At 41.9% G+C, this 11,885-nt stretch overlaps 1 protein-coding gene across 1 annotated transcript in view; it reads right to left on the reverse strand.

Moving 5' to 3' along the window:
- The window catches only part of pdzd2 (PDZ domain containing 2), a 137,144-nt gene extending 125,626 nt beyond the window's left edge, over positions 1-11,518 (reverse strand). Inside the window, exons 1-2 of the mRNA XM_034169533.1 lie at positions 11,370-11,518; positions 2,826-3,298 (exon numbers count right to left, since the gene is read on the reverse strand). Of these exons, the coding sequence (XP_034025424.1) occupies positions 2,826-3,298; positions 11,370-11,489 (593 nt within the window). The 5' untranslated portion in view covers positions 11,490-11,518. The remainder of the gene's footprint in view (positions 1-2,825; positions 3,299-11,369) is intronic.
- Between the last annotated feature and the right edge of the window lie 367 nt (positions 11,519-11,885).

An 11,885-nucleotide genomic window follows, 5' to 3' on the forward strand; every position in this document is an offset into this window, starting at 1 on the left:
TTGCAGTCTGCAGACACCTAAGCACTTTACACTAAACGAACGGGGCATTTCGCAAATAATGACAAAAATTGTAATATTGGACAGCAAACCTACCTTTGTCTTGTTGTTTTTTCTCATCTTCCAACTTTTTTCTTTTCTCCGCTCCAGAGGGATAATTTCTGAGACACGACTTGCACTCACTTCATTCCTCACGATTAGTCATTGACCACCTGACCCAAGCGGTGCATCTAAATTTGCCCAACGGTGGCAGCAGCCAACAGGAGGCATCAATCAACCCAGTATTGGTATTTTGTCAAAATTCATTTATTTTTTTCGGGGGTAATACAATTTCGTTTAAATTATTCAATATTATTTTAATTTCATGTATATATTTACTTTTTTATCACAACGTCTCAGTGCTCTCGGGGCCCCCTGGTGGCGTGGAGGCCCTAAGCGACCGCGTAGTTGGCGAATGCCTTGGGCCGGCTCTGGCTGTTCCCCATCCCCGTTGGAAGGCAGTGGCAGAGTTACTCCCATGGAGAGTGGAAACAAGAGTCCTTTTTTGTCTTGAAGCTGCACAAGATTTTTTTTTTTTTTTTTTTTTAAATGGTAGCTGCAGTGTTAATCCCACCACCAAGCACCAACCTAACCCTAATCCAAAAGGATTAACTGTGGACTGGAGGACCACCTATAGTTCCAGTTGCACAATCATGTCACTTTACACATACAAAATAAATATACAAGTTTAAAAAATAAAATACATAAAAACAGTTTAGAACATTTTTTGATGTCTATGAACATGGATTGCTGACCCACAGTGTTGGAAACACTACAATGTGAGTCCATTTCATTTTCTCATCGGCTCTTTAACTGGGGATTTTTATGCATTGTTGTAGTGTCCTTTTACAACCCCTGGCAAAAATTATGGAATCACTGGCCTCGGAGGATGTTCATTCAGTTGTTTAATTTTGTAGAAAAAAAGCAGATCACAGACATGACACAAAACTAAAGTCATTTCAAATGGCAACTTTCTGCCTTTAAGAAACACTATAAGAAATCAGGAAAAAAAAATTGTGGCGTCAGTAACGGTTACTTTTTTAGACCAAGCAGAGGGAAAAAAAATGTGGAATCACTCAATTCTGAGGAAAAAATTATGGAATCATGAAAAACAAAAGAACGCTCCAACACATCACTAGTATTTTGTTGCACCACCTCTGGCTTTTATAACAGCTTGCAGTCTCTGAGGCATGGACTTATGACAAACAGTACTCTTCATCAATCTGGCTCCAACTTTCTCTGATTGCTGTTGCCAGATCAGCTTTGCAGGTTGCAGCCTTGTCATGGACCATTTTCTTCAACTTCCACCAAAGATTTTCAATTGGATTAAGATCCGGACTATTTGCAGGCCATGACATTGACCCTATGTGTCTTTTTACAAGGAATGTTTTCACAGTTTTTGCTCTACGGCAAGATGCATTATCATCTTGAAAAATGATTTCATCATCCGCAAACATCCTTTCAATTGATGGGATAAGAAAAGTGTCCAAAATATCAATGCAAACTTGTGCATTTATTGATGATGTAATGACAGCCATCTCCCCAGTGCCTTTACCTGACATGCAGCCCCATATCATCAATGACTGGGGAAATTTACATGTTCTCTTCAGGCAGTCATCTTTATAAATCTCATTGGAACAGCACCAAACAAAAGTTCCAGCATCATCACCTTGCCCAATGCAGATTCGAGATTCATCACTGAATATGACTTTCATCCAGTCACCCACAGTCCACAATTGCTTTTCCTTAGCCCACTATAACTTTGTTTTTTTTCTCTTTAGGTGTTAATGATGGCTTTCGTTTAGCTTTTCTGTATGTAAATCCCATTTCCTTTAGGCGGTTTCTTACAGTTCGGTCACAGACGTTGACTCCAGTTTCCTCCCATTCGTTCCTCATTTGTTTTGTTGTGCATTTTCGATTATTGAGACATATTGCTTTAAGTTTTCTGTCTTGACGCTTTGATGTCTTCCTTGGTCTGCCAGTATGTTTGCCTTTAACAACCTTCCCATGTTGTTTGTATTTGGTCCAGAGTTTAGACACAGCTGACTGTGAACAACCAACATCTTTTGCAACATTGCGTGATGATTTACCCTCTTTTAAGAGTTTGATAATCCTCTCCTTTGTTTCAACTGACATCTCTCGTGTTGGAGCCATGATTCATGTCAGTCCACTTGGTGCAACAGCTCTCCAAGGTGTGATCACTCCTTTTTAGATGCAGACTAACGAGCAGATCTGATTTGATGCAGGTGTTAGTTTTGGGGATGAAACTTTACAGGGTGATTCCATAATTTATTCCTCAGAATTGAGTGAGTCCATATTTTTTTTTCCCTCTGCTTGGTCTAAAAAAGTAACCGTTACTGACTGCCACAATTATTTTTCCTGATTTCTTATAGTGTTTCTTAAAGCCAGAAAGTTGCGTTTTGAAATGACTTTAGTTTTGTGTCATGTCTGTGATCTGCTTTTTTTCTACAAAATTAAACAATTGAATGAACATCCTCCATGGACGGTGATTCCATAATTATTGCCAGGGTTGTATTATTGGAGTTTCTTTTGTTTAGTCTATTGATTCCCGGGAAAGGACTATATAAATAATAATAATAATAAAAAACAATTTTTCAATACACAATTCCCACTGGAGTACAAGTCATTGGACCTCCCAAACTAGTAAAAAAACAACAACCAACCCTGCAATGTATAGGCTAGAAAATACACTGTGAGTGAGAGAGAGATACTGTATGTCTATTAACAGTTCTTACTCTGAACCCAGACAGTTTAGAAACCAGTCCTACCTTGCACCACTGACATCCACTCCAACCATCAGCTGCCCGTTGAGTGACAGAAGCTCATCTCGGAGTTTGATTCTCCCACAGTAGGCGGCTGGACTATTTTTCCTCACTTCTGTCACCCAGATACAACCAACATCCATGATGGGACTTTGATCTCTTCTCCTCCTTGGGCCTCTTTTCTTCTTTCTCCCAGGATCCCCAAAAATAGGGATATTTCCAAAGCTGAGTCCAAACTCTGTGGCATCCCCCACACTTTTACTGAGGCAAACAGCGTGGATCTCCAAGTCTAGCACCTCCATGGAGAACGTAGGGCTGGCTAGTGGGGCAGTGTCACTCTCAAAGAAATTGAATTTAATATACTGTACCAGTTTATGGATAGAAGCCATACACAGTGACATATTATCCATGTTGACATCATGATCACGGTTACTTTTAATGACGCTGTTACTTTCCTGGTTCTGGTCGGAGTCCACAGGCTGAAAGAAGGAGAGGAAACAATCAGTGTAAGGAGGTGGATGATAACTAACTGGCACAAACTATCATGCAGTCAGTAATCAATCTCTGATGTCAATCACTGTTCTTATGCTGATCATATGATGTAACATTTCCAAATACTAAATGGTTTTTCAACAAAAAGTACCTTAAAATATTTCACCAGATCGGTAAAAAGACTCCACCACATGACTCACATCATTTTCCAGTGCTCTTGTGTGTCAGGCCTAGGGATATATTATTGATATCGATGCCATTATCGATTCTGCTTATCGATCCGATTCCTTATCGATTCCCTTATCGATACCTCGTGAATTTTGTACTAAAAGTAGGCTTTACAGGTTTTCTATGTATTTCCTTGAGTCTTAAAGTAAATAAATATGAAATTAGTCACTGTATCCTTGATCTCTGGACATAAATAAAAATAAACAAAACGGTGTTTCGCTTTGAAGTTATTAATTCAGACTGGATTCTATCGTTCTAACTTGACTTGTCAGAGAGCCACGCAACGTTTGGAGCTGTGTGAGACAGGAGTCCCAGTTAGTAACTTTAATCCACACAAAAGTGAATCACAACTCATATTCAGGGATGAAAGTGGTGAAAAACAAAAAAAGCTGAAACCCAAAATTACCCCCCCCAACACCACCTGCACGAAAATGTTTCAATTCTAGAAGCTCTGAAATGCAATCTGGGACTATTCTAGACAATAAACTGCAATGAGTGCAGCATCCATTTAGGTGAGAAAAAATAAATAAATAAATAAAACTTTCCTTGTTCAGATTCATTCCAGTAGTATTCTGCTCTTACTAGGATGCAGAAGTTTTCTAGTTTGGCAGATAGTTCTGGAGGAAATCACTGTAGAAATTAACACATTGAAAATATGGTTTGACCGAAACAAACTGTCATTAAACTTAAATAAGACAGGGATGAAATGGAGGTGTGAGAGTCACTAGGTGTTCACAGGAAACATTTATGTATGTATTTATTTATGTTCATTGTTAGTTGCTATTATATATTTTCTGTTGTGTTTCTATTCAGGTTCTTTTTGTCTCTTTCTCTAAAATTGTATATAATAATCATTAGATTATTAATATATAAGCAAAAATAAATTTAAGGAATATTACAATTTGAAAACAAATGCACCAGAACGTGATGACGGCTGCAATTGCTAAATGCTAACTTTTAACATTGAAAATGCCATAGACATGCTAACGCATTAGCATCGCTCCCGTTTTTAAGTTATAAAATACATCTATCAACTGTTTCAGAAGACCATAACAGGTCGGTTTAACATAGAAAAGGTAAATAATACTCACAGACGTATGCTCTTTAGGGTTTTAGCGGGGGAAAATTAAGCGAAAGAAATAAATAAACGAAGCAATCGATTGAAGCACTGCTTCAATCTGCGAACCACTGCTTTGATTGGTTCAAGATTCAAAGCAAAGCCACGCCGCAGAAAAGTTGATTAAGGAGCCGCTGCAGGGTCTGTAATCAATGTAGAGAAATTATCATTTTCCTAACAAACACCCGCCAAAACAACAGCCACTCTAAAGGACCGATAACAGAATCGTTAAGCACACAGCTTATTGATGTCGGCGGATCGAATCATTTCTTAACGATACCCGAAAGGAACCGGTTCTCGATACCCATCCCTAGTCAGGCCTCATGTGCATATTTCCACAGTGACTTGCTCCAGTCCCAGATAATAAACTCATTCAGGTGTTTTCAACATCCACATGAAATACAAACGATCTGTTAGGGGTGTCGGAAAAAAAAAAAAAAAAAAAAATCGATTCACGTCCCAATCACGATTCTTATTTATTACGATTCTGAATCGATCCAAAATGTCCAAGAATCGAGTTTTAAAAAGCATTTTTTAAAACATTTTCTTGATTACTCGCTGCGTGTACTGTTTGTCGTGCAACAGCTTCCGTACTACAGCGTCCCTGCGAGGGGGGGGGGGTCCGGCCTGCATCAAACACTCGTGAGCTGCAGAGTTCAGTGGCTGTAGCTTAGCCTGGTGGATGAAGAGCTAATTCAGCCAGCACCGTCTTTGCTGAAGGCAAATGTTTGGGCGCATTTTGGATTTTATTATTTGCTGCGTAAGAAGGAGCTTGACATGACTTATGCAGTGTGCAAAATCTGCAAAATGAAAGTCAAGTACTTCGGAAACACTTCAAATCTGCAAGCCCACATGCTACGTCATCAACCGGAGCTAAAAGAGGGGAGCAGCGGTCTCTGCCGACTACTGACCAGCGTTTCGCTAAACTGCGAGCCAACTCCGAACGAGCAAAGCAGATAAGTAAATTTACATCTAGAATCACTTGATTAACCTTGTAAAGCAGCATTTTCTTAAACATAAACATTTTTTAAGTAATATAACTATTTCTCAGAGCTCTTTGAATCGAAAATCGATTCTGAATTGAATCATCACCCCAAGAATCGGAATCGAATTGAATCGTGAGTTGTTGTACAATTCACATCCCTACCATCTGTTAAGCCCCTTCCACAGTGGGGCCAACGTAGAGTTGCGTATTGCAGCGTACCGACTGCACCAAGTTATGCAGCTCTACATTGAGTTTTTGCTCCCCTATGCGGCAGTATGATAAGGGCTACATGAGGCAGACGCAAGAAATTAAACAGGTTTAATTTTTTCTGAGTCGAGCACACTGGACGCAGAAAGCAGTTTTTAAGCAAGTCTGTGCAACACTGTGCTACTGTACACATCCAAAAACTGGGTGCGTGCATCCAGAGTGAATCAGCTGGAGGCGAACAAGTGTAGCTCATATGTGTGTTTGCAACAGGTGATCAAACTGGTGGATGTGTGTGCTCAGAACAGGTAATCGAACCAGCGCACGTGCGACTGCATGATCCACACAGCCCACATCGCCTGTGCCTGCTTACAACTGGTGACTGAACTGGTGGATGTGTGCGTGCTCAGAAAATGTAAACTAACTTTATCCACTCAGCCTGTGCATGCTAAAAACACACGATCGAACGGGTGTCCGAGTGTGCGATGAAACTCAGCCGACAGCACCTGTGCGTGTTTAAAACAGCTGCTCGAACTGGTTGAACGAGCCATTGAGTGTGCATGAGCCGGTCCACGGCAGGGATGTATCCGTTTATGCGCTTCAGTAATCCGATAATCAGAAAACATGGTTACATTCTTTCAATTCATAAACTGGATTTCTTTCAATATCCAGAGAACAGAAGCAGCAGGAAAAAAAGAACAGAGACGCCGCTGTCTGGAGACAGCTCGCTCTCTTTTGTGATCTGATGTTACGAGCCCTGACAAGACAGCAGTGTGTCCCACGGTACGTGTGGAAACGTGAGTGCCGTTTGCTTTTCATGTACCGTTTTATAATGGCTTAGATTTATAGAGCGCTTTTCAAGACACCCAAAGCGCTTTACAAGATTCATTATTCATTCACTCACACATTCACACATTGGTGGTGGTAAGCTACTAGTCTAGCCACAGCTGCCCTGACGGAAGCGTGACTGCCTCCGACCACCACCTCATTCATACACAAGCAAGATGGATTAAGTGTCTTGCCCAAGGACACAACGCAACATGCAGATTTTTAACTGGTTGGGAGCTGGATTTGAACCGCTGGCCCTTCGGTCACAAGAGGGCTCGCTCTACCAACTGAGTTATTGCCGTCCCGGTTTTTCCACAATACAAAAAAAAAAAATAAAAATTGTAGGCAGGAGTGGACTGTGAGAGGAAGAAAAATAGCGGTGAGAACTACAAACATGACAGTAAGCATAAAATAAGCAACCATATGCAACTGTAAGCAAGAAAAGGAACACAACTACGCCTCATTACACACAGGGACTACACCAAATGTGTGCAATTTTCCAGTGTACTCCATGCGCATCACAACGCAGCTGTATGCAATCCCGGTGTGAAATGGGCTTTAGTTTACTTTCACACTTGGTCTTTGGTCGGGGACTGAAAAGTTTTGGAGTTATGCCCCTTTCACATTGGCGTATTCGTAGAACTGCGTATTGCAGCATTGTGTTTCATTTAAATACGCCCAAAATGCGCATGTACTCAGCCTTTTTCCGTGTTCGTTTCATACTTGCAGCTGCGTGTGTTTGCTTTTTTAATGTGTGCACACAGTCAGTCGCGTGTTGCCACTATTAAACCCAGTTCACTCCTGCGGGCTGTGCAGAACACATCACTGCACTTGGAAAACAGTGGACTGTATCATGAAGTTTTTAGAGTTGCATTACTGCCACGATCAGGGTGTTTGATGAGCGCACCAACATGCAGCGAGTGCGCTTTTATTTTAAAGTCACAGGTTCGATCAGAGCGTTTGATGAGCACACCGACATGCAGCGAGTGCGCTTTTATTTTAAAGTCACAGGTTCAATCAGAGAGTTTGATGAGCACACCGACATGCAGCGAGTGCGCTTTTATTTTAAAGTCACAGGTTCGATCAGAGCGTTTGATGAGCACACCGACATGCAGCGAGTGCGCTTTTATTTTAAAGTCACAGGTTGGAGCAGACACACAGAGAGAGAGAGAGAGACAGTGACAGAGGGAGAGAGAGAGACAGAGTGAGAGTGAGGTAGAGCGCGCATGCGAGAGAGCGACCGACCGACCTGCTGTTTCTGTTGTGTTTCTGGATTTCTTAGTTGAGGTTCGATTCCCTGTTCTGAGCACACAGGCGCTGTGGGCTGTGTGATCATGTTCTCCAGCTGGATGCACGCACTCAGTTTTTGGTTGTCTACGGGAGCGAAGTGTTGCACAGACTTGCATGCAGTAACACTGTGCTGCGCAGACCTGCTTAAAACTGTGTCCAGCGCTCTAGGCCGAAGAAAATGAAACATGTTTAATTTCTTCCGTCCTACGCGCGTAGCCCTCAACATACTGCTGCTCCAGGAAAAAAACTTAACGCAGAGCTGCTAAAAGTGGGCGTAGAGCTGCTCAACTCGGCGTAGACAATATGCCACAATGAGCAGCTCTACGAATACGCCAATGTGAAAGGGGCTTTTGCAGATATGTGCAAAACTGCTGACCAATTTGATTGAGATCTCATAAATGCCGAATGGGACCAAATGTGAAAACACCCTTACAGTGGACCTCAGTCTTCCTTTTTTTATTGACAAGTAGTAGCTTTGCCTCCAGCATAGTTCTCAATGGCAGCATGATTTAGGGTGACATTCAGAAATCATTGGAGTAATCAATAAAGTTAATAATTTGCTGCAGTGTAATGTTCTGCAATTGATTATTTAATATTTGTATTATCTATATTATAATAAACACAACACTTTTGGTTTTGCTCCCATTTTGTATGAGATGAACTCAAAGATCTAAAACTTTTTCCACATACACAATATCACCATTTCCCTCAAATATTGTTCACAAACCAGTCTAAATCTGTGATAGTGAGCACTTCTCCTTTGCTGAGATAATCCATCCCACCTCACAGGTGTGCTATATCAAGATGCTGATTAGACACCATGATTAGTGCACAGGTGTGCCTTAGACTGCCCACAATAAAAGGCCACTCTGAAAGGTGCAGTTTTATCACACAGCACAATGCCACAGATGTCGCAAGATTTGAGGGAGCGTGCAATTGGCATGCTGACAGCAGGAATGTCAACCAGAGCTGTTGCTCGTGTATTGAATGTTAATTTCTCTACCATAAGCCGTCTCCAAAGGCGTTTCAGAGAATTTGGCAGTACATCCAACCAGCCTCACAACTGCAGACCACGTGTAACCACACCAGCCCAGGACCTCCACATCCAGCATGTTCACCTCCAAGATCGTCTGAGACCAGCCACTCGGACAGCTGCTGAAACAATTGGCTTGCATAACCAAAGAATTTCTGCACAAACTGTCAGAAACCGTCTCAGGGAAGCTCATCTGCATGCTCGTCGTCCTCATCGGGGTCTCGACCTGACTCCAGTTCGTCGTCGTAACTGACTTGAGTGGGCAAATGCTCACATTCGCTGGTGTTTGGCACGTGGAGAGGTGTTCTCTTCATTTTTTAGCTAACCTCTACACAATGGAGGCAGTGCTGCAATGCACCATGGGAGTTTGGGGTTTGAGGTTTTAAATGTTACTGTTAGGGATGTCCCGATCCAATCACGTGATCGGAAATCGGGCCCGAACACGTGGTTTCAGACTTGATCGAAATTGGACGTTGCATCCCGATCAGGAATCCGATATAGATTTTATCCTCATTATTTTGATCAGCGCTATTTCAAGCTCATTATTGCAGATTAATGGGACTTTCACACGTCAGAAGCGTCGGACGTGACACTTCTGACGGGAGCGCGCATTGCCGCTTGTTGGCAGGCTGACGCGGTCAAAGTTCAACCCAATTTTCTTTTTAAATTGAACAAAAGAAAAAAACATAAGTTCAACTGGACATTCTCACACACGCGTGCGGCTGAAACCGATTCCAGAGGAGAAAAGGGAACAAGAGTTGCGCAGTGAATTTGGGACGAAGAGATGGAATTGCAACCCGGACAGGGGTGGGGGGAGTTACGCCTGGGCTCGACAATAGCACTGGTCCGATGGCCCGGCAGCCTTTTTTACACATTCCGGGCCACCACGGGCCAGTGAAGTTCATATTTCCCTGTGGCCCTGTGGGCCAGTGCATAAATTGCCTTATTATCAAGCCCTGTATGCGCGCAAAGTTTCTTTCGCAGAACTGCTGTTTGTGTGTTTACGCGCTCAGCCTGATGCCTCGATGGAATGACAAGAGGATGATGGACACTTTCCCACCAAAACTCTTGCTCAGTCATCCTTCCGTGCGCAGCAGGACCTGGTGCTGACCAAGTCCTCAGGACGACGATCTGTCATCTGATTAACAAAAAGAAAAAAAAACAAACTGTCCTGTGATCGTTTGTCTGCAAAACGGAGTGAGAGATGGTGTGCACACGAGCGACGTGCACACTCATCACATTTAGGAGCATGTCTTAAAGAGCTTCCGTCTTCATTCACGTTCACTGCGCTGCTTTGCTCTGAACTTGTTGAACATTGATAAAGCATCAGAGGGGTACACTGAGGACTGTCAGGACACAAATGTTTTTTTTTTTTCCTTTTACTTTTCAAGTTGACTTTTGAACTTTGGATGCTCTGAGCTGTGACGTAGCTTCGCGCTGTCCAATAGGAAGGACGCGTGGGGCCAAAACACGGAAGCCTAGTGGCAGAAACCACTGATCTGAACAAATGGTAAATGGACTGCATTTATATAGTGCTTTTCCATCTGCATCAGACACTCAAGCACTTTACAATTATGCCTCACATTCACCTCGATGTCAGGGTGCTGCCATACAAGGCACTCACTACACACCGGGAGCAATAGGGGATTAAAGACCTTGCCCAAGGGCCCTTAGTGATTTTCCAGTCAGGCAGGGATTTGAACCACAGATCAGTGCAGAAACCACGTGTCCGAAGAAAAATCCTTGGAAATGTTTTTTGTTGTTGTTGTTTACCTCAAAATTTCTGATTACTGTTTAAAAAAGTTTTAAACACTTGTAATTAAAATAGCTAAATCAATAAATGGTTCTTTAGAACCCTTTCATCTATAAATTAAAACCAACTGTTATTTCAGATTAGATCATTTCTTGTTTAACATAAGGAACCTTGGACATTTATTTTTAGACAAATAAAATAACATGGAAATTTGTACATTTTTTAAGTCTGGTAGATTATTACTTGATTGTTCAAGCTACCTCAAGGAGAAGTGCACTGTTTTAGTTATAAATAATAAAATAAGGCGATTAAAATGAATTTATTATATATTTAGCATTTGTTCATTGTTCATTCAGTCTTTTAAAGTATTGGATCGGGACTCGGTATCGGCAGATACTCAAAATCAGATGACTCAGAATCGGATCGGGGCCAAAAAAAACCTGATCAGGACATCCCTAGTTATTGTGGTTTGTGTTAGTTTGACAGTGTTTGAGTTTTGCTGCTGTACTACAGTGCACGTCAGTAACATCAGCTGATCACCATAAACCTGCACAAAAACTGCCAATTGTGCTGTCGTATACGAGTAAGTCTGAATTATTTGATTAAGAGGTCAGAATTACCTTGCAGGCACAAGTGTCAGGACCGTGGGTGTGGTCTTGGTGTAGTGGTGTGGCATGAGCCCTGAGCCAGTCCTCCAACAGTGTGAGGAGGCTACGGGCATTGTCCTGAGTGATGGGCATTCTGGCATCCTGGACCCGAGGGACGTCCCACCAACGCTGCCAAATGTTACAACCAGTGTGTCTGTGTGTAAACTGTGCACACACTGGACTCACTGGTCAGATTCCCACAGGAGGCCAAGGCAAAGAAAATAAATTCTACATGCCAATCCAGTATCAGGACTCTACCTAAAGGGAAACAAAAAGAGATGGCAAGTAAAACAATTAACATAAAATCAATCAATGAAACAACTGCAAGACAGTGACTATGATAAGGAAAATAAGAATCCATGAATACATCTCACCATTTCCAGATAATATACGTTTGTTGGGAATTTCATTTGTGTTGTATGAAATTAAAGACATGAAAAATTCAAAACAGAACATCAGTGAACACGTTTACATGACCATAATAATCTG

The sequence above is a fragment of the Thalassophryne amazonica genome, chromosome 5 (assembly GCF_902500255.1).
Source record: "Thalassophryne amazonica chromosome 5, fThaAma1.1, whole genome shotgun sequence".
NCBI classification, from domain to species: Eukaryota; Metazoa; Chordata; class Actinopteri; order Batrachoidiformes; family Batrachoididae; genus Thalassophryne; species Thalassophryne amazonica.